The sequence below is a fragment of the Peromyscus leucopus genome, chromosome 4, assembly GCF_004664715.2.
Source record: "Peromyscus leucopus breed LL Stock chromosome 4, UCI_PerLeu_2.1, whole genome shotgun sequence".
NCBI lineage: Eukaryota > Metazoa > Chordata > Mammalia > Rodentia > Cricetidae > Peromyscus > Peromyscus leucopus.
The window spans coordinates 39641489-39668449 of NC_051066.1; the positions used below are offsets into that span (position 1 = coordinate 39641489).

Here is a 26961-nt window from a genome sequence, read left to right on the forward strand (position 1 = left end):
TGCACAAGAACAGCAAGCTAGTAAAAGCGAAGCAGATAATGTCATCAACATTTCACTCACAGGGAGGCTGCTGAAGAAGGATGAGCCGAGGAGGCTAAATTGATGGTGAAAATCAGTGACAGAGGCTGGAGAGATGCTTAGTAGTTAAGAGTCGTTGCTCATGCAAAAGACAGTGTTTGATTCCTACCACCCACATGGTGGCTCACAACCATCCATGATTCTAGTTTCAGGGGATCTGGTGCCTTCTTACCTCCAGAGGCACAAGACATGCATATGGTACACATACATACATGCATGCCAAACACACAAACACATAAATAAGTCTGAAAAAATTGAAAATCAGTTGTACCAGGCTTTTTCTTTTGGGTCACCAACCAGCTCCCAAATCATGACACGGAGACTTCTTATTAGCTTTGACTGCTCGCCTTAGCTTAGTTCTTTTCTAGCTAGCTCTTTTAAATTAACCTGCTTCTCTTTATCTACTTTTCACCTTGGGGCTTATTACCTTTATTATTTCTGAATATCTTACTTTCACTGCTTCTCTATGTCTGTCTGGCTAGAGTGGCTGCCTGGCTTCTTGCCCCGGGCATGTCCCTCTTTGTCTCCTCCTTCTTCTCTTGTTTTTCCTTCTCCAGAGCCTAGATTTCTCCTCCCATTTATCCTCTTCATTGGCTAGCTATTCTTTCTCTTGCCTAGCTATTGACCATTCAGCTCTTTATTAGACCAATCAGGTGCTTTAGGCAGGCAAGGTGAAACAAATGCAACACATCTTTACATAATTAAACAAATGCAGCATAGTCAGAAGTAACACACCTTTACACAGTTAAAGTTTATTCCACAGCATAAACAAATGTAACACATCTTTGCCTAGTTAAAATAATATTCCACAACAACCAGTGACAGTACTGGCTAAGACTGGTATCTTGGATTCTCATTTATATTCCAGTACTTTCCACAATACTGTAACACTACACACTAAGGAGTATTACTGGTTGATTTTCTTTATCCCTACTGTTTTAGTTACTTTTCTGTTGCTGTGATAAAATGCCCTGACCAAAGCAATGTGGGAAGAAAGGATTTCTTGTAGCTCCCAGTTTGAGGTTATAATCCATTACTGTGGGGCCATCACAGTGGCGGGAGCTTGGAGTAGCTTGACACATTGCATTCCACAGTCAAGAAGCAGAATTATGAGTGCAAATGTGTGCCTAGCTACTTTTCTCAATTTTATACAGTCCAGGACCCACACCTGGATAATGGGACTGCCCACAGTGGGCAGGTCTTCCTACCTTAGTTAACTTAAGACAATCCCTTAAGTGAATTCCCAGCTGCCCAACTCCCAGGTGATCCTAGATCTCATCAAATCGACTATTCAGATTAACAATTACATTTAGAACCAGTAAGAAGTATGTATTGTGTTGTTTTTTTACATGATTTAGAACAAAACAAAACCATCATTTATATACTCTGGCTTTAGTTCAGTGGTATAATGAAAACATCAATCAAAATCATACTAAATTTTGAGTTGGCAAGATTTTAAAATAATCAAGAGCTAGTCTTCATCACTATACAAGCAATGTTCTGAGCAGTCAAGATCAGGAAATCTGATAGGCAATTCCACCCACTTCTTATATTGTTTCTTTGATGAGTTGTTTTTGAAATTCACTACAAAATTCCTTATTTTAAGACAAGGCAAGTCTAAACCTTTGTGTACCATCATTGTTCCCCAAGCCTAGAAAACAAAAGAGGGAGGAAAAATCAAATGTCCATGCAATTTATCATTCCTTTTGGTCAAAGTAAAACTGAACCCACTAGAGTTTCCTCACCTGGCCACATTTGCAGATAATCTCCCCATTTGTTTGATAATCGGCAAATTTCTTTTGCAGTGCTTTGTTTTCTCTTATAATGTAGAGTCTCCTAAAGTGACCAGAGGGGAAGGATCATCAGTGACACTTGACAAAATAGCAACATGCACCTATGGGTTTGTCATATTGGACTTGATGGTCACCCACGTGGCTGGGTTATCTTGTACCTTGTAATTTCTCACCTTCTGCTCCCCAGGATTTTTGTGACAAATCAGATGAATGTCCCCCATCCTACACATACCACACAAGTGTCATACTGTCTCTGGGTCTCCCTTGAAGTCTCTGCTGCTATTTTAACTTTTTAGTCATTCAAAATAATGGAGAACAGATATGGACACCCATAAATTAAGTGTCTTGTATCAACATGGCTTTGTGTCTTAGCTTTACTCTGTGTCTCAAGGGAGATTACTTTTAAAACAGAGACAAGAGATGAGATTATATTTGAGGGACTACAAAAGGGAAAGCTGTGAAGAGAAAGAACATCTCACTTTCACTGTAAGCAGAATGTTTACAATGCCACTAATCTCACCTCTACTAAAGAAACTCAAACATGGATCGATCTTTCTGTACTCACTTAAATTCTGGTGTCATATTGACATGGTGCATCTTCTCAATTACGTGGATGTTTTCTCCTGAGCACACTAGCATGCTACAATTTTTGCAGAGTAGAGTTATTAATGATGGATTGTTATTGTAATGCTTTGCAATACTTCTTTTGACTTTCATTTTCTTTTCCAAGATACTTTGTACCTGTAACTTTAAAATCTATATGGAGAAAAGAAGAGTGAATTAAATATTTTTCATAGTTTTATGGAAGTAAATGAGCTGAAATTTACATATCTTAGATTGTACTCCAGAAAATAAAAATGAAGAGATGACAGCACCAGATAAATTTAGCATACAGTTGTCTACTGTAGTCAATGTCAAGTCCAAATACGGTAGAAGGATGGAGTAAAGGTGTTGGGTCAAGTGGTGGGTGATGTTTGGGTTTATTCTAGATGTTTGATATAATTTTAACTTTTCAGGAAGACTGACATTGTATGATGCAAAAGAGACTTTGTCTTTTGTGTCAATTCTCACTTTTTATCAGTGATTGCCTAAACACTGTGGGAAGGCATTGAAAACTGGGAGAGTGGAGTAGCTCTCTCAGTAACTGATAGGCAGCAGCAGTTCTTTGTGGGAGCTTTCAGTATAAGGGTACATGGTCCACTTCGATGCTGTCCTTTCTTTTTCATCCACCTGAGAAGTCTTGAGAGGGCAGATCTCTTGTTCTAGGGAGACTGAGCAGGGTAGTTCATTCTGGAGTCCCTAAATGGATCATGTGTTATGGTGTGAATACCGCTTGCACCTCGATATTTGTGCATGAACTGACTCCACAAAGTCTCGAGTTAATAGTATTAGGAGAAGTGGAACTTAACCTAGGTGTGTGCTTCGAAATGGGGCCCTTGAGAAAAGATTATCTTGGATTACGATTTAGGGGTGGAACCCACAAGATTGAATTACGGTGGCTTTGTTAGGACAGAGAGAGCACAAAGAAGTTTAGATACATATGCATTTCTGCTATGATGTGATAGCAGTCAGGAGGTGAGGCCTCACAGAGCCTTTCATGTTCCTTGACCTTATGGATTTAACTATGAGTCAAACTCATAAACCTCTTTACATTAAAAAAATCAGCCTACCTTGGGTCATGAAAGTAATGAAAGGCTAACTAATACAATGTTTTAGTCTACAGATTGGGAGAATCTGACCTGTGAACCACACAGGTTCCTATAATTGTCCTACACAACTTAGTCTTAGAGCATCATCTTTTATAAGGATCTCACTGAGTCATTCTTTAGTCATAAATATGAGGCAATAACTTTATAGTAGGATTATTTAGTGAAAATGTTTGGTTTGCTTTATATTTAAGGGGGTTTAAAATGTAAGTTTGTTTGAAAACCTGGCCAGGAAACCTTGGAGTTGGTTATATACTTTGCACACCAATTTGAAAGCATCCCTTCCCTAAAACTCTATTTAGGGTAGAGCCAATTCTAATGTTAAGAAACTAACATTCACACCCATATGCAAGGGTGTGAATTTTCTTCTAAATGGATTGTTTGCTATTATAGGAGTTACAGTCTTTACATCAGTGGTATGAGAGTTTCCTGAAATGTCGCATAAATACATTCTTTTTTCCCCACTGTATTCTTTTACCCAATTCAAATAACTGTTACGAAATGAGACTCAGCTCTGTGACTTACTACACACATTTTAATCGTTCAGAACTAGCCCTAGTGTCAGCCTCTAAGTGGAACTTCTCAAAAGTAGCTGCGTGGTCTAGTGTTTTACGTCATTCTCTACTATGCTGAGTTTTTGTTTTGTTTTGTATGTTTTTGAGATAGGATTCACTCTGTAGCCCAGGCTGGCATTGAATGCAGTATGTAGTCCAAGATGGCCTCAAACTCATGGGGTAAACCTCTTCTTGCCTTAGCCTTCTAAATGCTGGAATTTCAGACACAAGCCACCAAGCCTGGCTACACAATCCTATCCTAATTCCATAGTGCCCATTGGTGTATGATACACACAACGCTGTGAAATCTATGTTTACATGTCAGAATCTCTACTTCCCATAGCAAGGGTTTATGTCTTGTTTGTCACCATGTTCTCTATTTTTAGAATACTGTCTGGCAGACAATAGCCATTTTATAACTATTTTTATAATAAAGAAACTGTGTTTGTACATATGGGTTGGATCAAATTGAAACTACCAGGTAGGTTTGGATGAGTAAGTTGCACAAGTCTTTCTGGAAAAGGGCAGCCTAAATTGATACTACCAAAGTTGATGTTTGATTTCCCTGCAAAGATCAAAATTCCCTCACCATTTTCTGCCCTCCCACAGATCTTAGGGCTTTGTGTGAATCTGGACTAAGAACAAATCTTCAGACAGCAGCTGGTAACTCAGCACAATTTCTGTCTGGGGAAGTAGCCACCCAGACATCAGTGGCAAACAAATGTAGCCATTCTCAGATAAAAACTAAACTCAACAGTGGCCAAGAACAATACCTCATGTGCATATTCCTCTGGTTTCATATTTTGAACACGGTTTATAGCTTTATACATCATCTTCTCTCGGAAGTCATTAACGATCTCACGTTCGGTTACTCCTGAACCACTGCTGGTAACCAGGACATAGGTGCTTTCATCAGCTCTGGCTCGACCACGGGCCTAAGAACATGAACAAAGAAAGGAAGTGCTATGTCTTGCTCTGAGCTGTCCCAGTTTGGGCCTGGGAAGATAGTCTTCAGTGGGTACCACAGCCTTCAAATAATCTCTCTATTCTTAGTAAAGGTAGTTATTACCCATGGCTTGTAGATAAACTTTTTCAAACTTAAATGTTCTTTAATGCAATGTTCTAGGATGATTTTGGCAACTCTATGAAGCCAAAATAATACACCACCCATATAGCCCTGTTGCACCCTAAGCAACTATCATAAACCACGGAAACCCTGAGCAGTGGCTTGGACCAGTGAAGCCATCTATTTGGAAAGAGGATGAATGAGGACAAGGCATATCTCTGGCCTTGGCACCAGGGCTTCTGAGCACACAGAACTGTGCTTGGCAGCCTACTTTGGACTTTAAACACAGTTCTTCAGGAAAATATGCACATTAAAGAGTCAAATTTCTATAGGCTGTGTAAGAAGGTGAAAGGCACATCCATTCTTTTTTGTTCTTTAAGTTTTTCATTTGTGTAAACAACAAAATATGATAATATCTACTTCCCATTTGCCCCTTCCAGCTTCTCAAAGGTCTCAACCCAACATCCACTTCCATGTCCTCTTTTTGATTGTTAATGACCACTAAGGCCATTCATTTAGTGTTGTCCATATGTGCATGGATATCAGGCCATCCAACTGACCATAAACAACCTAGCACTGATGGGGTAGAATTCACTAGATCCAATCCATCACTGGAGGTGATATGAACACATTTTTAATAGTAGAAGCTTGATTGCCTAGCTCAAGAGCTTAACTATCAACTATAATACTATTCTTAGGGCAAACTGCATTCATATTGTAGTCAGAACATTCTGACTTACAGATCACTCCCTGAACTAATCTTGCTTTCCAGAAAGATAGCTGCCTAATGACCTTCACCTTCAATACCTTGTCATGCACCAAAGGATGAAATAACACCCCTTTCTTGTTTAAAGAATAATGTCCTATATTTTCTTCATCATAACTCTTCTAAATACCATGACATTGTTAATATAGGTGAGTAAGAGAGCTGTGAAGTTTGGATGCAAACTGACAACTATTCATTTATTTATTGACCCCACTCACTATTTTATAGAAAACTATGTAGAAAAGTTGAGTGGCTGGAGGGGAAAAAGACAACTGTTGGGCTCCCTGAGGTCTGAATGGGTTACTTTGTCAGACATTTGTGGACAGTAGGTTCATATTCTCAATCCCACTAGGGGCTCACTGACATCTGAAGACCGAGGAGGCCTCTTTTGAGCCTTGTCACGGGGCCAATATCAAGCATAGTCTTGGAAAATCTCAGGACATAGAAATAGCAGCCAAAATAGGGTTGTTAGGTAAATTATAAGAGGTTGCCCTAGTAGTTAAACAAACAGCAGTCATATAAAAGCCTTTCCCTTGTAGTTCTTTAAGATGGGTCTTTTAGCAGTAACACAGACATATGCTTAAAACTAAAGAGTTTTTGTGTTGTTTTAGTGAAAAGGAGGAATCCACATAGGAGCACAGGAATGAGAATCCACATTAGACACAGAACTCTGGGCATACCTGGACCATGGCTATCTCATTAGTGACGAGGCCGTAACGGATAACGATATTGCATTCTTTGATATCCAGGCCTTCCTCTGCCACTGTGGTAGCGATAAGCAGATTTATTTTTCCAGTGCGAAATTTACTAATGACTTCTTTTTGTTCATTCTGTGGAAACATTTTAATAAATTAAATTTTGTGATGCTAAACACATTCAGATCTTCTAATTAGGAGAAGAAAATAATAAATTGCAACTGGTCAGTGTAAATCAGAGGATTAGCTCATAGATGGGTTTGCTGCCATCTGTTTTTGGCAACGAACAAAGACACGATGGTGAGACAACATTTGATTTCCAATCTGGGATTACCACACAATAACAAAAATATTTCCATCCTGCAGTCTGGAGGTGGGAAGAACATTCTTTATGCCAAGGAAATAAATTGATGGGCGATTTGGGAGGAAGAAAAGGGAGAGGTGTTGCTGGCTGAGAAAAGGCTTTGGCAAGGACAGGCTAAAATAGAGTTTACCTTTCAATACATTAACACTAGGGTCTGATATTTAGGGAATAAAATTCACTGAGCCATTTATATCAGTTTTGAGACAGAAAATTTCCCATACATATTATAATTGGTCACTTTAAGAATCATCCAGGGAAAAAAATAAAATAAAACAAAACATACAGAACATTCCAGAAAGGATACAGGAGAAAGTCAAAGTACTGAGTACTTCCAGGGAAGGGAGCTGGGACAGTAGAAAGTGGTGCTACTCTTCAATTTTACTTTGAGCAAGATTTAACTTTAACCAGGGTAAACATAAGGTCTAGTCAAAAGACATTATAAATCAAAAGTGAGTGACTATGTTATTAAAGCCTAATCATAGCAAGGAATTTTTTTCAAATATGAACTTTGAAAGTTAGTCTAAATGTATTGAAATTTGACCTCTGGCTTTTGCTTTGGAAAAACAGCTGAGCAAAAATCCCATCTGATATGGACAGTGTGTGGTACTTTATCTCCTCCAAACTCTCACCAAAGCTGCTAGCCACTGTGGCATTCAGGACACACTTTTATTCTTTTAAATTAAGCAAAATGTGTTCTCTCCTGCCCTTTCCTTTCTTTGTAAAGGTAACATGAGTTTTTATTTGTCTCATCACTGCAGAAGAACATGATAGAAACGTCCCTGACAAATCTTTAGCAACTTCTACCTTATTCATTGACATCTATTGATTAAAAAAAAAATCATATCTTTGATTTTAAGATATACCTCTACCTTCATTTCAAAGAGTACTTGAATACAAGGTTCCAGGATCAGTGCTGGGCCCTCAGATCAAGTATGTGCTTAACTATTATCAGGATGGATGAGTCCACTCCAGCTCACAAGCTGAGACTGTAGGGCTGGAAGTCCTTACTGCTGGAGAATGCACAGCTATTGAGTGTCCAAGTGGGAAATTTCAAGTTTCCTTCTCTTAAACACTACATGGATTTGGGTTGTTCCATTGTGTGGAACAGTGATGGTTATCACAGGACTGAAGCAACTCCTCCCCGAACAAGACTCAAGGGAAATTTAGCTTTCAGGAGAATACCTAAACATTTGACATGTTTAAATGTTTAAAACAGTTTACAAGTGTCTTTTTTCCTCTCAGAAGTGTTTTTTACTGTGCACACAATAAATAATACAATTTTTAAAAACTAGTAAAGGAGCAGAAACCTTCTCAAAACCCTGTCCCTAACACAGCCAGTACATTCACTTTTCCAGGTTCTCATAGACTTCATTTTACAAGTATTTGTTGTACAGTTTTGATTGTCATCCACATATCCTGTGCAGTTTTGAATTCCCACTTGATTTTATATTGTAAATATGTCTTTGTGATGTTGCCAATATAAAAGTTATTCATTTTCACAAGAGGCACCACACTTGAGAAGTTTCCATAAGTATGGGAAAAGAAAAGGGAATTCTGAGATGACACTGACCTCATTAAGTACTGCTGTGGAATAATGCTTTAGTATACTGGTTTAATAAAACTCTGACCGGTCAGTAGCCAGGCAGGAAGCATAGGTGGGATAAGCAGATAAGGAGAATTCTGGGAAGAGGAAGGCTGAGTCAGGAAATGCCAGCCTGCTGTCCAGGGAACAGCGTGTAATGGCACACAGTTAAAGCCATGGAACACGTGGCAACATATAGATGAACAGAAATGGGCTGAGTTAAGTGTAAGAGCTAGTCAACAGTTAGCCTGAGCTAATGGCCAAGCAGTTTTAATTAATATAAGCCTCTGTGTGTTTACTTGGGTCTGAGTGACTGCCGACCGGGCGGGACACAGGAAAGTTTCAATGACAAAGTACCACCTATTGGCCTGTCATTAACTCAAAATGTCAAAAACAAGAGCCTCCTGTGAATCTGGTTGTGAGAGAGTGAAAGAATTGAGAAATATTGCAAGCAATTAGAGAAGCCTTGTTGAAGTGTAAGAAACGAACTCCCAAAGGACAGTGTACCTGTGTCATGGGCTTGACTTCACTGCTATGTCCTGCCCCGATCAGATGATGAGCTTTGACTCCAACTTCAGCAAACTTTTCATTTTCCATAATCCACTGGGAAAGTGCATAGGTGCTCTGCCGCGTCTTTGTGAAAATAATTCCTCGAGATGATTCCTCAGACATTGCGAATTGTTCCAATATGGTGTTTCTTAATTTAGCGAGCTTTTCATTTTCATATTTTGGATTTTCAGCTAGCTTTTTCAACATTTTCTTGTTATCTTTAAAAATAATTATTAATGTTACCAGCTTGATTTAGCTATCCCCACCAAACGGACTCATACATGCACACCCAACTGTACACCACAAATATGTCCAATTTCTACTGGTTAGTTAAAGAAGAAGTTAACTTAAAAACTATTAAAAATAAAATTAGCTTGCATCAGAAAGTTAAAATATTTACACTGGCAGTTTTTACGTAATAGGGCATTAAGACATGACTCATCTGTAGGTAATCTTGTGATATATTTTGTGCTCAGACTATTTAATTAATTGCAATGGTCACGGCAATTAAACTGGATGATCAAATGATTATGATTACACAATTAAAAGTTAACCTCTGCCATCAATTATAAATCACAGTCTTCGTGGGATTCTTTAAAGATGAAGTTTGAAGGCATTCTGGAAGTCTCAAAAAAAGCAGCGAGTCCCTGTCTGAGAGGTCAGCGCAGGAACACGGGCTCTGTGTTGTTATACAGAGTCTTACCAAAGAATAAATTCATGAGAAATTCATCGGTTTCGTCCAGTTTCAGAGATTTCTTTCCACTGCCCTTCAGTTCATCATCGCAGCTGCTGGCATCATCTTCACTATCTTCATTTTCCTCTAGGACCGCGAACTTCTTTGCCTTCTCGTCGTTGTAGAACGTCTCCAGGTGGCTGTATGCGTCAATCATTCGGATCGTGTCGTTGATTTGTAGGGCTTCGTTGTACTTCCTCAAATGTTCTGCACAGACACGGTCTTTGCGATTTCCGTCTTTGGCAGCTGTGGAAGAATAAACTCTGTGGGTGAGGCAAAGGGCAGAGAACCGTCCTACAACTGTTGTACGCTTGAATAGGTTATGGCTCAGCAGCCAACTTCACTGTGGTGTCGGAATGAGCATATGTGCCATGGGTTCTAAAGGGGATGGTTTTCAATGCCAAAGCCTGCTACTTGAGCTCAGTGTGAGCAGAAACGTGGCCCTGAACCATATCCGAACAGCTTGAAAAACACGTCAGTAAAATTGCCTTTGGAGACAGAGCTGTTGATAGCTGCCTTAATACTTTATATATAATAAATGAAAGTGAAAACTGGATGAATTGACACCTCTTTCCTTAGATGAGGAGTTAGAGCATGTGTGGGCTTGCCCTACACACAAAACAGAAATTCTACTTGATGTTCCATTTGCTTTCAGATTGCTTCTGAATCTGAGAGGATCATCTAAAATCTTGGTGTAAACAAGGAAAAAACTGTTAGATCAAAACCCAAATTACCTTTTTTTTCCATTTGAATGGCCCATTGCTCATAAGGCTGGGTTCCAAAATCTGACATTGGACTCATTTGGCAGTAAGCTTGGATGCTTGTCATAATTTCCAGAAGTTTCTCTTTAAATGGATTCTAAAAACAATTATACATATATTACTAAAGTTGTTTGAAATAGCATTATCTTTGTTAAAGTAATTTACATATTATAATTGGTTCAGAATCATTAACTAGACCATGCAACAGAATAATCTCTGATCATTTCTTTGTTTACCACATTTGGTTTGTACCATTTTACCTCTACCATCAGGACACACCAATCCTGACACCATAAACCTCGATCATCAAATTGCCAATCTAAATTTCTTAAAAAGTAAAGTCAGTGAGTGTTACAAACCTTGAAAGTTAAAGGTAATGATACATATTTATTGAATTAAAGTCACAATTACTTAGAAAAATCTTTAATTGTATTTAGGTAACATTCCTGTGTGAATACCAGGTTTCACTACTATTATTTCCAAAATAAAAGCAACTGATATCATTTGGAAAAAAATCCAGGTATGAAAGAATGTATGTTACATGATTCAACTTGGATAAAGTTGAAAATCAGTCAAAACTAATGATTTCCCTTGGCACGAGGACAGGAAAGAGAAGGAATTTTGAAGGTCTTGTCATGCGCTGTCTTTTGACCTGAATAGTTTGCATAATTTTGGTCAATTTATGAAAGTTCACACACACACATTTTGTGCTTTTCCCCACGCATCAAACGTTACTAAAGAGTAATTGAAAAAGGTAAGTAAAAAAGAATGGGAATTCTTCTCAAAAGACTATTCAGAGAATAGAAACAGTGACAAAAATGTACCAGTGAGTATAGTATAACCAACAAGCCAGCATAGCTCTATTTCAGGATGAAAATAGGTACAGTGTGGAGGTTGGCCACTAACACTGGTTTGGTGCCTACAACATTATAATTTACTGCATACATGTCCCATCATTTAGTCCCAATAACCTTATGAGGTGGGTTCTCAATGGGATTAAACTTATTATACATAGCTAAAATTTATCAAGTTTTCAATTCTACAAAAGAAAGAATTGGATAGTCTACTAAACATAGTATTCAAACTGGCTATAAGGTGATTTTTTTTTTTTTTTTTTTAGTTAGTGAAAATATTCACCAGAAAATCATCAATACATTCAATACTTGACTTTTTTACAATAGGTGTTTTCCAGAGAAAGAAAATAGACCAATGGGAATTTCTATTGTCACTGCCAACTGCAACACAACGGCTCCCTGGAATGTCAGAAAAGCAATCATGCAAAACATCAAAACAGTAAGAGGGTATTAACTCCTACAATCCCTTCAGATTAGCCATCCATGTTCCCCAGCCCAATACTTCCACTCTTCCAAAAATCAGACATAACTAAGCACTGAGCTGCGTTCCATGTAAGCAAGAAGAAGGAAGATGGTGGAGACAATTCATAGCAGTCTTTGCTGCCTCGTATCAATTTTAAAAAGTATAGAATGATGGCTTTTTTATTAAAAAAAATGTTAAATGGGAATATTCAGTTGGTGAATGTAAAATAGCCCCTGCCACCTTTCAATTGAATATGGCATTGCCAGACAAATACATATGAAATGTTTAGAACATACTTCTTTGGTGTCATCAGCAATCACAAACTTCTTGCATGGTTCCTTTATTTGGTGTTTAAGTTGACCAAGATTCTCTTTCACTGTTTTAATGGTAGATGCATCAAGATTGGCACATATCTGGAAAAGAGACACTTTAAGTATTCTTTTCTTACAGCTGAATGTATACTTTTCTTACAAGTGAATGTCAGCAAAGTGTAACAAAGTTTTTAGCATAAATACACTTGAGATCAACAGTAGCATTGTAAATGGCACTCCCCATGGGGAAGTTGATGAGTGCATCTTGAACAAAAGAGCCTCGTATTTCTATTTCCCATTCCCCCACTCCCATCCCCAAAGCCTTAGTTAGAGACAGGGTCTCATTCAGCAGCCCTAGCTGGCCGGAACTCTTATGTAAACTCCAGCAAACTGCTTGGCTCTGCTTCCCAAGTGCCAGCATTAAAGGCAGGAACCACTAGCTTTGCCTCTTTTCCCTTTTAATTTGAGTAACCCGTATCCTAGACTGATGCAGAGTGGAAAAAGACACAGAGAGCATGCTGTTTTGAAAGTCATGGAGTAACAAGCCATCAGGAATGAGCACTCTCAACTATGTTTCTGTATCAAGGAGATCATGGAGTTCAAGTGTAGAAGTACAGTAGTTTCAAAGGCATTCTACCCAACCCATACTTCTCACAATTCTGGTTGTGAGCCTAGCCTTTAATGGCTGAGCCATCTCCTATTAATTGTATCCAGCTTCATAGCAATTATGTGATTGCTCTGTATCACTTGTATTTATGAAGGCTGTCACCGTGTTTTAGAAGTTTGAGGCTATTTTCTAGAGGTAAAGCAAATAGCCTTCATTTCACTAACGACACTGGTGCTTGAGCTCTCGACACTACTTAAAATCCCAAGAAACCCAGGCATTTGACATAGCCTGTCTAGTTGTCCACAAACGCAGTGACTTACATTTAAAATATGTTTTTCAGCCTCCGCTTGCTTTTTGGCTCCTCCCACACCAGGTGATGCGGTCAGTCCTAGAATCTGAGGCAGGGGAATTACCGGTTGGTTTTGTTTCTTGCGGGTATTGTTCTTCAGCTTCTGCTTTAAATACCGCCGCATGATGTTGTTGTAGACGGCCTCCTTGTTGGTGTGATGGCATTCATCAATGATAATGAGAGAAAAATCTGAACAGAAAAGGCAGAAGGTCTGTTTACCTAAAATGCATGGTACAGTGTGACAAGCACCAGGAAGCTAAAGCAATGAGCTGCCACTGCCTGTCTTTTGTTGGGCAGAATAGAGAGAGAGCCCTATTGGGTCTGCTCGTATGAAGCTATCCATGAATATGACTTTACCCATGATTACCATATGTGAATAAAATAATCAGGAATGGTAATCACGGCTCTGTTCCTATTGTCTGTTATTTCTGTCTTAAGGTAAGATTCAGAAAGTGTTAGTTAAATTCATATCTTTCTTCCAAATAAGCAACAATAACAAAAACAAAATCTTCCAGGGCTCCACTCTTCTTCTTGAATAAAATTGTAATTTTAGGCTGATAAATCTTATTTTTGTTACACCGAGTGAAGAGTATACTATTTAGAGAAAGATGATCTTGTGCCGTCTAAACTTTGCATTTAATTATTGTGATTACTTTGACTTTTCTCTGTCTTTCTCCTAATCATTTAACCATTCCAAATAATGTAGGCAGAACTGTAGTCTTATTTTACAGTGAAGAATGTAATTCTAGTAGGATCTATTACCAAATTTAAAAATTATATATGTAATATTGTACATAGTGTATATATATATACAATGTAATTATTATATATATATACAATGTAATTACTATACAATGTAATTATTCTCTCCGAGAGACACAAGCAGAATAATAGCACAAAAGGGAAAAATAATTGACCTCTCAAAGGAAGGGTTTAGAGGAGCTCTGGTAAGCTGTGGGTCAGTTAAAATTTAAATTGAAAGTGTGTGTGTGTGTGTGTGTGTGTGTGTGTGTGAAGCAACAGAAGAACGTAGTGCTTAATGCTTGATTTAGTAACGATATACTCATGCAAAAGCAAGCCATCAAGTTATTTTTTTCCAAGAAGAAGTGCAACTCAGTGATGTTTTATAAAATAAAAAATAACTTGGATAAACTAAGGCTAATTTTCAGCATGTAAAAACGATGATTTAAGGAGCAGTCTCTGTTTCTATCTTTAATATTTCTATCAGTCTTTTTTTTTCTTAAATTAGTCACTGCAACCAACCTGACAGCTGTACACCATCATCTTCTCCATTCTCCAGATTTAAGAGGGAATTTTCCAGGATTTGAGCTGTGCTGATGATAACATCATAAGATTTGACAACTTCTGGAAATGATATTTTCAGCTGGGTATCACCACTTAATCCAATAATCCGATACCACTTCTTCAAAAATGGGTTGAACTCTTTGCGGAAAAGTTGTTCAGCTAACATCACCTTTAAAAATGAAAGCAAACAGAATTTTTAAAAATACAGAAGAAAGAGGTAAGCAAAGCGAAAGACACAGAGGCATATCACTCAAAGGGCTCTGTGGGGACGGATAAGAGGAATATTTACACTGAATCAGTTAACTTGATGTTAGAGTCTATATTTCATTCAGTCTATTCATCTGACATTAAATACCCATGGTGTTTGTATTAGATGTAGACACTGCATCTAGAACACAAAGATATGTAAGATAAGGCTGATAACTTAGAGGAACTCAGTCTAGCTGAGCATATATTCTAGAGATCATTTATTCTTAGTGTCTGGGATGCTGCTAGAGACTATTTGACTACAAGAGTGGAAAGAGCAGGGAACCTGGACAGTAGCATCAACACTTTGTGAGGACAATGTGTGGGATAGGAAAGAATGAACTATAAGAATGGCTTTGGTCAGCCAGGCGGTGGTGGCTCACACCTTTAATCCCAGCACATAGGAGGCAGAGGCAGGTAGATCTTTGTGAGTTTGAGGCCAGCCTGGGTTACAGAGTGAGTTCCAGAAAAGGGGCACAGCTACACAGAGAAACCCTGTCTCAAAAAACAAAAAACAAAAAACAAAAAAAACCAAACCAAACAACAACAACAACAAAGAATGGCTTTGGTGTCTGCATAAAAACAAAGTAGCAAGCAAGGATGAGAGGTACCAATTTTGCTTCCTTTCCAGCCAACTCTGTATGTTGCAATATCTGGTAATAGCAGCAGTGGAAAACCCAGTGACACCTCCACATTTCAAGTCACTGAGTATCTCCAGAACGGAGGGAAAGATGACCTAGTCTATCTTATTTTTAAATTTTGTTTTCTTTTGTTTGAGAATGGGTGTTATCGCTTAGTGCAGGCTGGTCTTGAACTCCCTTTGTAGCTTAGGATGACCTTGAACTCCTGATCTCTCTGTCTCTACCTCATCAGTGCTGGAATTACAAGCATGCACCACCAAGCATGATTTGTGCTTGTGTGCAGTGCTGAAGATTGACCTCCAGGCTTCCTGTATGTTAGGCAAGAACTCTTAACTCCTGAGCTATATGGCCAGCCCCAGTGAGGCTACTTTGAGGGGTTTTTATTGTGGAATATTTAACTATGTAAAGATGGGTTACATTTATTTATGCTGTGGAATATTACTTTAACTGTAAAGGTATGTTACATTTGTTTCTGCTGCATTTTTTTTAACAATGTAAGGATGTGTTACATTTGTTTATGCTGTATTTGTTTAGTTGTGAAGAGATGTGTTGCTGTTTTACTTTGCCTGCCTAAGGCACCTGATTGGTCTAATAAAAATCTGAATGATCAATATCTAGGCAGGAGAGGGATAGATGGGGGCTGGCAGGCCTATGTTCAAAAGAGGAGAGGAAGAAGAAGAGAAAGGAGGAGAGAGAGAGAGAGAAAGAGAGACCCAGCACCAACCAGCCAGCGCCAGCCAGCCAGATAGGGAAGAAACAGGAAAAGCAGGACATACAGAATGAAAAGGTAAAAAGCCCCAAGGCAAAATGTAGATGAAGAGAAACAAGGTTAAGTTATAAGAGGATAAGGCCTAGCATTCATAACTAATAAGAAGTCTCTGTGTCATGATTTGGGAGCTGGTTGGTGGCCCAAAAGAAAAAGCCTGCTACAGGTTCCATTCTAGGAGGATGTAAAAATGGAAGTCCAGGAGTATACAGTATAGCAAACAGAAAATTGGCAGGAAGAATGTCATGGCCAGGCTTCAGCACATGCACATTGTATTTCTCATAATTATTGTATTACCTGATAATTCAGTCACTGTTGGATAATCCTGAAACTCACTCTGGGTGGCATTGACTTCCTACTGAAGGACACAGAAAGCCAGATGCAAGTCTGACATGGCTAATTGGGAGGTGTGTGGTCCTCTTGGAGCCTTTTCCTGAGATGTGACACGGTGCTTGCCAAGACTAATCAAGCCCAACTGCTACCCACTTCTGCTGAATCATATGGGGCTGCATCACAGCATCTGAAGGAACCTGGGATTTATCCCTCGTGATGGTGAAGCCCTAGATAGGAAATGGAAAGTCTGGGAGCACAGGTGGTGTTTGCGTTTCTCTCTGCACTCGAAGGCTATAACTTTGGAAAGGATGGGAACGAAAGGAAATGGTATTAGAGACCAGGATTTCTGTATTCTAGATGAAAAGCTATAATACATTGCTACTGGGCTAAACATGAATATGCTGTCTTACTAAGTCAGATTTCCTGACAGAAACACCAATAGTTAAAGCTGAAGCTACTTTAATTAAAACAAAACGACAACAAAAAAAGAACTTACAGTAAGCAATTATGATGTAAATAGAGAGCTAGTGGGAAGACTTTTAGTAATCTCAAGGAAAACAAGAATGAGGCTGAAAAGGACTGAGTGATGCTCTCAGTGCTCATTCAGTGGGGAAATGCCATTTGAAAATTCAGATTTGGTGTGTACAATTCCAAAGTTTGTATGTTTAATGGGAAATTTTTAGTTACTCTACAAAATATTCACAAATATCTATAAATATTGGAATATTTTTGTTTAGTCTCATAGCTTTTGAAAACGTCCAGGAAGTATTTGGACCTTAAGTACCTAGCTCACAGCCTATGCCAAGTGCTTGGACCTTAAGTACCTACCCCACAGCTTATGCTAATAAGTACTTGGATCTTAAGCACCTAGCTCACAGCCTATGCTAAAGCTGATGCAGGATTCATTCACACAAACCACATAGAATGAATAAAATTTGCTTTGATTCTTAAAAGAATCCAAATGGATATGAATAATGAAACTTATAAACATTAAATGCACCAACATTTATGGAAATATGCATGTGTATAAATTACCTACATTTTGTGGGTTGAAAGATTCCCAATTAAAATAAATCATCAAGCAGAAGAATGTTTGTGCAAGTGAAGGTACAGTAGACCATTACAAAATTAGATTGAGGGCTGGAGAGCTACCTCAACCGTCAAGAATGCTTACTACTCTTTCAGAGCATGTAGGTTCAATTCCCAGCACTCACAGGGCAGCTTACAACTATCTGTAACTCCAGTTTCAGAGGATCCAACACCCTTTGATGGCCTCCATGGGCATCAGGCATGCATGTGTTGTGCAGACACATAGGCAAAACACTCATACACATAAAAACAGATGAAAAATGATCACAACATGAATAAGAAAAATATTGAGTGCTTACGCTGAAACTTGTAAATTAGTTGCAGAAAAAGAAATTAAAGAGGTTTTAGCTTGGTATGTATTCAAAGGTATTCAAATGAAAAGAAACCAAGGATTTCAAGCTGATAGCAAGATGTAGCTAATGTCAAAGTCTATGATGTACAAATATACTCAGCCCTGGGTTGAATGTCTACCTCATCTCTTCTCCACTCCACATTCCCAAGACTGGATCTACAACACTTTGTCTAATACTGTGTCTGAGAGAACTCCAAATCTTGAGGGGCCCGTGAATCATGTTACATGAATAATGAAAGGATGGTGCCTTTTCTTTGTAAAGATCTGTTGCAAAGTAGGAGAATTAGGTTTATGTTCCAGAATGACAGGAAAGAATGACTATGTGTTCCATAGAACACATAAGTTTGGGTGCATGCGTGCCTGGATTTCCTTGAGTGGCGAGTGTGGAGAGGATGCCTGTGCTTATTTTGAAAGATGAGAGGTACCTCTGGTACCAGGTATTAACCAGCAGAAGTGATGTGCCTCTCTTCAAAGGAAGAAAACTACATTACAGGGGCCCTCTCAGCTCTTACTGCCTATGATCCTATGACGAGATAATGGAAATTAGGTAAGGAAATAAATGAAAAACAATAACTGGGCTTTGAAGGTTCATCATTTGGATGGGGTGGTAAAAATAACAGAGACAGGAAAATAGGGGAGAGAAACTTTGAGAGGAGAGGGGATGACGTTGAGATTCAGAAAAAGGCAGAACTTCCCCCAAAGAAACAAAGGCATCAGTTTACATGCCTTTAAGTGCCTGGACTCATTTAACAGCATTATTTTTTTCTATGGACCTAGGACTCAATCCTGTCCTATATGCAAACTATTTGATTTCATTAGGCTCCATGTAAGGAAAAAAATAGGAAAATTTAATGAGTCATTATTAAACTCTTTTTAATATGCGAGCACATGTGTGTTTGTACATTTGTGAATACTGGATTTCAAACCCAGAGCCTTGCATATTCTAGGCAAGAGCTCAACCACTGAGCCACATTCCCAGTTCCAGGAGAGCACTTACAAGGTTAAGGGTTAGTGGCTAAAGAGACTTTAAAGGAAGGTACTTGATCCTAGATTCCAGGGACATTTTCAGGTCACACACACTCACATTCATCAGCCTTACACTGTGTGTTGGAAAATTCAGTTTTTACATGTAAGTTAGAACGATTTGATTTAATGTTGTAGTTTTATGGAAAAAAATCAATCTTAAAGTTGATCTTTTAAATTTAGGTATATAACTTAAAGATGAAAATTAAAATAAATGGTTTATTTGACATCACACCTAATTAAACGAAATCTGTGTGATTTGTTGCTACAAATGTTATCGTCTAAAAGCTTCAGAATATTGAAGCAAAAATAAGAATATTGAAGCAAAAGCAAGTACAGGAGGCATACCTTATTGACAAGGACTATAACCTTCCCAGGCTCAGACGACTGCTGCTTCTTGTCTAAGTGATCTTTGGTGATGTAAACAGCCACCCTGGTTTTCCCACTCCCCGTGGGAAGGCAGATAATAATATTCTTCCCCTCCAAAGCTGGTTGGGCCACTTCCATTTGGTAAGGCCTGAGCTGCAGTTCTGGCTCAGGGGATGCTCTTTGTGTCTCCGTTCTCTCATCTGCAGGAAGCAAACATGAAAAAGCAACGTAAGATCAAGGGCAAGGAGGACACTAAGCCGGACAGCCGCAAACTGTACACACGCTTCTGGTAGCCTAAGTCCCTTTTCTCTGCGAGCCAAGCCAGCCCAGTTCCTATTTTCTGGACCAGAGAGTATCAGGTTTGTCTTCAGGACATCACCCAAGTTCCCTACCACGGAGTGAATTAACAGCATGTGGGCCTTGGGAGGAGAGGATGTGGGAAGACCAAGGAGAGGACACATTTCCCTTGCCTCTCAGAAAGACTGTAACATAGGCTTGTCGGTTCCCATTGCTAACCAGGTTGAGAACCAGGGTTCTCAGGTCTTTGTTCAGCCCTTTGTCCTTCTGGTTTCTCTTAGCTCTTCCATCTGTAAACCAAGAGGAGCTAGAAAGGCAGGAGTGATTAGCTATCACTGCTGTCACTTGCATTTTTAAATTTTATTAAAAAGAAAGAAAAGTAACAGCTGGAACTACTTCCTTAATTTGCTAAAATATCATCTGACAACTAAATGCCACAGAGCACACACCTGCTGTCATCTATTGGTTTCTGTGGGGCTCTTGGCACTCAAGACCTGCATATAAACTGGACCATTGCTTGAATATAATGTGCATATATATCTTCTTACAAATGATCTCTACTTACAAACCTGATATAATGTAAATGTTTTATAAAAAGCCTTTTGTATTGTTTAAGAAGTAATGACAAAATATTTCTGTGTGTTCAGTACAAATTTTAAAATATAGTTTGGATACACTGTTGACATAATCTGTATTTGTGGCACTTGTGGACATGGAGGGCTGCCTCTGTGTGTGTGTGTGTGTGTGTGTGTGTGTGTGTGTGTGAGAGAGAGAGAGAGAGAGAGAGAGAGAGAGAGAGAGAGAGAGAGAGAGAGAGAGATTCATACACAGAGAGAACAGGAAGAGCTTTTGCATTTGAGGCAACTTGGTTGTACAGCATATTTAGGAAACAGTAGGACAGTATTTTCTATACTGGCCTTTAATTGATGTTTCCATCAAAAGATAAAACATAATTGTGTAGCTTTAAATTAGATTGTCATGAATTTTGCCATGCAGTTTTAAAATTGCCATTCATTTTGTTACTCCCTGTTATACAAATCCCCATGCATTTGTTCTGAAACCCAAAGCAAAATATATTACAAGTATATTTCCATAACACACATTTTTAAATAAAAATACCGACAAAGTAAATGCTAACTAATAGTGATTTTATAAATGCTAGAATAATCTTATTATAACATGTCTCGGTTTAAACATATTTTGTTCAGAAGTGACCGTGTTTTTTCCATCTTATTAACCGAGAGGAAAGGCTCTAAAAAGGCATTGCTTGCAGCATGGAATGTAGTAAAACAAATATTTTTCCCTCTTAAATGTCCAGCTGTGCTTTAAAGCATCGGAAAAGATGAAATGACAGCGCTTATCAGTCTTTGACCACACAGGAGATGAATGCTCACTCCCTTATCAACGATCACAATAAAACTAAACTAACACCATCCCATTAACTTTAAAAACTTGCTGACAACTCCATTTCCACAAACCGTTGATCCTCTGTACGTGGGTTTTAAATTGCTGAGAGAGGACTAACTGAACAGGTAGGAAAATTGACACCGGAATGCCACTTAGTGAGAATCATCCACAGAGCAAGCGGGACATTTGCCTTCTACGCGTGAATGAGGACAGATGTAATACATTTAAGCTATGGTTGGATCATCTGCTGAGTCATTTAACAGGTTTTTTATGAAAAAAAAATCATACAGATCATCAGCATTTTAAGTTCATTTCCCATTATATTTCTATAAGGTTCAGGTTATTTAACAATAATATTTCATTTCCAGCAAGTGGCTTTTATAGGTAATGAAAACCATCATATTTCTTCTCTACTAAGAGTATTTATTACCCAACTTTTCCCCCAAAGAGCTAGACTTACAATGAAAGATATAATTTAAGTAGTATCAAAATCAAGACACAGAAATTTATATCAATAAATTCTCTGTTGATTTTACTCTATCAAAATTTTGGTATAGATTTAAAAACAATAAAATATCATGTTCCTCATAGTAATTGTATATACTTTTTAATAATAATTTCCTCCTTTTTGTTGTTATGTTTTCTATTATATCCTTTGGTAACAAAACTTGAAAAGAAAAGCACAAGGATTTTCTAGGTCTCTTTTCTAGAGACTCAAAACCCAAGTAAAATGAATGAACTCTCTGTCGCTTGAGCATATGTTAGAGATTGGAAGTGAAGTGGCCCCCAGCCTCCTTGTTCCCTCCGCTGCAGGTAGCCCTGCTTTGGGAGGAAGCTTTGAACGGTTGGGTCTAGCTGGAGGAAGTGAGTAACTGGACTGAGGCAAGGGGAGTCCCTGAGAGTTATAGCCTGGACAACTTGCTTCCTGCTAGGCTGCCAGAGAAGTAAGCAAGACAATTGACTCTCCATCTTCTACAGCCGGGAGCTCCACTCTTCACCATGTCCTGCTCCACCATGATGGATTCTATCCTCTGAAGCACAGGCTAGAGTAATCCTTTCTTCCCCTAAGTTGTTTCTTGTCAAAAATGTGGTTAAGGGATGAGGAAAGTAACCAATACAACATCGTGGAATTTTATGGTATTACTGTAACTCAGAAGGATGAAAAGAGTCGAGCTATTATTTTAAATATTTAACTCCAAAACCAAAGTTATGAGGCTTCACTGCTACTGAACTGGTCATGTGCCACTAATTCATTCTGCAGGCACCTGTTATATACTACATCCTGCCAAGGTAAATTTGTTTCTCAAAGAACCTCAATATAGGAAACTCTACTGCTCAAATCTTATATATCAAGCTAGATAAATAGATAATCCTATTTATTTTTGACTCATGGCTAGGAGATCCAATGGGCAGCCCAGAGATTTAAAACAGAAAAACAAAGTGGATTGGGGGGAAAAAATAGAGTTGGATTCAATGTTAGAACAGCATCCAAGGAAAAATGCTGGGTTAGTGCTAAATATTCTGCCTGATTCTTGCCTTATCACATCTTCTGACACAGGGATGGAAAAATGTACCCATATAAGCAACAAAAACAGTTTCATCTTCTCTGTCACCATAAGGAGAAAACTGGGCTGGAATCAATGAGCCACAAGCTAGTATCAAACAAAAATGAAATGTTTGGTTTGGGTTTGTTTATTTATTCTATTTATTTATATTTATTTATTCTCTTTGATGCAATCAATATAACCCAATTATATAATCAATAGAATCCAAATTATAGTCCATTAAAACTAATTATATAATCAATATAACCCAAGTTACAATCAATTAAACCCAATAATAAAAATGATATTAAAAACAGTGACAGGCTTTGAGGTAAGTTGCATATTCCCTTTAAAATAAAAGCCGGTTGAAGGTCTTTAAATTACATTACAAAATGTAAATGGTCAAAAATGAAACGAAATAGAGTTTAAATAATAATATTCTATTGAAACTACACCATGTGGCAAATTTCATTCTCACATGGATTTTGACAGCTGAGTTATTCTTGGAGAGAAAAGGTCTGCCACTGCATGTGTTTGAAATCGACAAAGCATCCTTTTACCTATAGTGTGTAACCACAGGGAAAAAACACTCCTATTGGACAAATATTAATAGACATCTTCTCAAAATAGCAGGAGGTACATTCTCCATATCAGGTCAATATGGACTTACAAAGAGTGTCACTGCTTTGAGAAGCAATATATCTTCCTAAAAATGGGGAAAGAGAAATCTTGCAGCCTACTTAGACTATTTAAATTTGAAAAGTGCTAGCAGTCATATTCTCCTATAGTAGGATACCTCTATGAAGATCATATTACAATTGCCTTGGTTCTCCTTATGCTACTTTTGAAGGAGGATTAAGGATATGTGATTTAAGGTGCTTTATGATGTCAGCCTAGATGGTGAAAACAATTTCAGCTCTTGCAGTATTAAACTATCCAATATGCATTTAACCTTTCACCAATTTACCAAAAGCTTTTATTAAATGACTTCTATACAGCTTTAGGATGCACTCGGGGGTCAAATATTTCATAAATGTTATCATTTCAGAATTTTACTGCCCACTATACAAAATCCTTCTTTGCTTTTAAACACTGATCCATCTAGACCTTGAAGGGCATCCCTGGAAAATGTGCTTGCCTTTAAAAAATGTTATTTGCTTTTGAAAATGTATTTGCTTTTTAAAAGTAGGCTGTGCTCAGATTTATCATGTCTTTCATGCCACATTGAAGACTAAAAAATCAGCAAATACATTTGCTAACAGCTCTAAGTAGGCAAAATGCCCTGCAAATAGAGGATGTGTTTTAGATATTTATTGAATGAATGAATATTGTTGAAAAGCCCTTCCTTAGGCAAATACAAATTAGGATAGGGCAAAGCAGCTTAAAACAACCCATATGGACCGTAGCTATCAGCTAGAGTATATTTAGAGTTCTAGCTTCAGTGACTTACAGTAGAAGTGGTAAGTATTAAATTCAACTCTTTCATAACAAAGACAGAAAATCAAATTTGACCCATGTGGGGAACTTAACACTGACCGCACCCAACAGAAAACGAACTGACCCCTTTTCACGACCAAGTCATGACTGACGTGTGGTGAGCTAGCTTTCCTCACACTAACTTGTACAGGATGCAGCCGTGCCACAGGGAGGAGGAAAAGCATGCATAAATAGAAGCACGGTGTAATTCGACTTCAAAAGCTTTTAAGGCAGATAACCATCCTTAAGCAAAAATCTTTCCCCTTGTTGTTGATTTATATTTCCATAAATCTGACAGTGCAAAACAATAGGAATCACACAGTACTTTCTAAGTAGAAACCTAATCACAAAGAATAAGCTAACTTATTTCTTAATTTGTCAGTTTTCCTTTGGTCCCCAGCTGGCTCATTGCCAAATAGTTTTATTTATTAATTCTTGCAATGCATTTTTTTTCCAAACTTTTAGGCAAACACAGAAAGGTGAATCATAGACATCAGTAACTCATCGGCTGCAGTCGAAAGATGTGAACCCTCTAGCTCTTTGTAATCACACATTCAAGAGATAGGATGGGATCATTTGGATCAATCAAACCCACAAGTTAGGAAATCTGATTAGAGGAAGTAACAATAGAAGTGGGGGGGGTGCGCTGGAGGCAGGCATTTTCACTTCCTGCAGGTGGGAAAGGCAGCCCATACGGAGAGCAGTGTGGGCCATACCTAGTCAAGTTTTCATTTAGTGATCAAAACGCCATCTATGCTCTGCTGTGATTACATCCAAGTCAGAACTAACTTATCTCTATGTGTGATTTCTAGACTCTCGTTTTAAGAGGCACCCTATTTATTATCTGTAGTCATATTACATCTGTTGGAAGTATTAATTTTCTGTCTTAGTACATTTTAAAATAAAACCTAATCTGGGAAGGGGTAAATGTAACAAACTCTACTAAGAATTTAAACACAGTTTAATTAACTGAAATAGATCTCATGAAAGAATAGAAGACATAATTCTATGAAATGTGATTTATGCCTGACCAAAAAGGCACATACTTGATCAAAATTAGAGTTTTCTTGTAAGACTTGAGCAAGTTATACTGTTAAAGGAAGTAAATGGCAAAGTTCCAACATGACTCGCTGTTGAAAAAATTTGCTTTAATTGCATAAATCCATTAGGAAGGCTATGAACAGCCCCCGTGCATTCCACTATATGGTGTCTTATTTCACACTTTTTCAGGTTTACACAACAGTTAGGCAGTACCTGAATCACTTCCCATGATGCCTGAATCACTGCCCATGTTGCTGTTATGTCCAAGACTTTCATCTAAGCAGCTGACACTTCCTTCTGCCAAACTTGTGTCTGATTCTGCAAAGGAAAACATTTTAAAATATTGAAAAAATATTTCTGAGAATAAACGTATTTTAGCTGCACACCTCTACAGCACACAGTACATACAGTTCAGTGCAAGTGGGGAAGGTACACCCAAGCAAGGATGAATAAAAGGTAAGAGTTTCACACAGGCTAATCTAAACACATTCCGCTCTGGACGAGCAGCTGCTGGGAATGACTCAAACTCGCATTACCTGCCTACGGTAACACCCAACAGGAAAGTAAATGTGAATTCCTGCACATTTGTGGTTTGAATTATGTATCTTACCTGTACACATAAATTTTGTCTCCTGGAAAGAATTTCTAAGCTTAATAGTGGCTTTTAAACAAAATTATTTTGGAAACCATTTTTTTTTTTTTTTTTTTTTTTTGCGTATAATGACATTGGAATGCGCAAAGGATAAAATTTAATGAAGCATACAGACCTACTGACCAGTTATGAAATTAACATTTCAGAGATTAAATAAACATGAATTTAAAAATCTCTAAAAGAATCTTCCCAAAGAGAATGTGACTGACGTTTGGCATTACATTTGCTAGAGCCTGAGAGTCTGGAAGTGTTTCTCTTTACTATAATTATATGAAGCCGCCATCAACCGAGAGTATGCACGACAAGAGTGTGCCCTTCACTGCATCCCAGTGTTGCTTTCAGTAGTCAGGGTCATTCCTTTTTGACAACCTTCTTTTTTACTGTTTATCTCCAAAGATGCATGCAGTCTCATCGCCAAGGATCAGAACTAGCATTAAACTGGGAAATGTCAGGGCTCAGGAGCTCTTGAAGCTGACTTGGAATCAGAAAGATCTGTGAAACTTGCCGTTCAGGTTGGTCTGACCCTAGGTACCTTTTATGTCAACTGGCTGTAGTGTCTGTTTACCTTTTTTGATTTGATAACCACTGTGTAATACCAGACACAATCACCTGCTGGCAGAAGAGCTTAATTGAAATGAGAATCAAAGGATTCTTGCATTACCAGGGCAGGCATCCCATTTCATAATGTTCTTATAATTAATTCTATTTCATCATATTTATAACTTGTTAGGCAATTTTCATTTCTTCTTAAAGCTCTCAGAACACTAATAAATCATATTAAGATACCTGTCAGTTATTTAAATCTACTATCAGTGCCACATTTTATAGCACTGAAATAAAACGAGCACATTCTGTGTTATCAGTACAACTTGAGGAGGAGAAGATGTACAGCTCCAAGTGATCAGGGTGTTCTTTATGTTGGTGCTTCATCATCCTGAGCCAGATGAACATGGCTTCATTATGAAGATCACCCTTTTGTGGTTACTGAGTTTGACCAATGTTTTCAGTTCTGCATGTAATCACTGCTCCAGTGAGGATGTCTCTATACCTTATAGATCCCCTCAATCTTTGTCAGTGCCTTCCCACTGTCCCCTGGCAATCACTGATCTGGTTTCTGGTCTCACGGATTTACCCTTTCCAGAACGCCATGTAAGTGGATTCATGCAGTGCGCAACCCTCCTTCAATTTA

The 26961-nt window shown here is 38.2% G+C and overlaps 1 protein-coding gene across 1 annotated transcript in view; it reads right to left on the minus strand.

The window, feature by feature from the left end:
- Positions 1 to 818: 818 nt before the first annotated feature.
- Positions 819 to 26961, minus strand: part of Ifih1 (interferon induced with helicase C domain 1) — a 51123-nt gene continuing 24980 nt past the window's right edge. The window contains exons 4-16 of the mRNA XM_028865223.2: positions 25334 to 25438; positions 19335 to 19555; positions 14495 to 14705; positions 13203 to 13420; positions 12261 to 12377; positions 10621 to 10744; positions 9857 to 10132; positions 9112 to 9371; positions 6644 to 6793; positions 4905 to 5066; positions 2437 to 2627; positions 1824 to 1914; positions 819 to 1729 (exon numbers count right to left, since the gene is read on the minus strand). Of these exons, the coding sequence (XP_028721056.1) occupies positions 1550 to 1729; positions 1824 to 1914; positions 2437 to 2627; positions 4905 to 5066; positions 6644 to 6793; positions 9112 to 9371; positions 9857 to 10132; positions 10621 to 10744; positions 12261 to 12377; positions 13203 to 13420; positions 14495 to 14705; positions 19335 to 19555; positions 25334 to 25438 (2306 nt within the window). The 3' untranslated portion in view covers positions 819 to 1549. The remainder of the gene's footprint in view (positions 1730 to 1823; positions 1915 to 2436; positions 2628 to 4904; positions 5067 to 6643; positions 6794 to 9111; positions 9372 to 9856; positions 10133 to 10620; positions 10745 to 12260; positions 12378 to 13202; positions 13421 to 14494; positions 14706 to 19334; positions 19556 to 25333; positions 25439 to 26961) is intronic.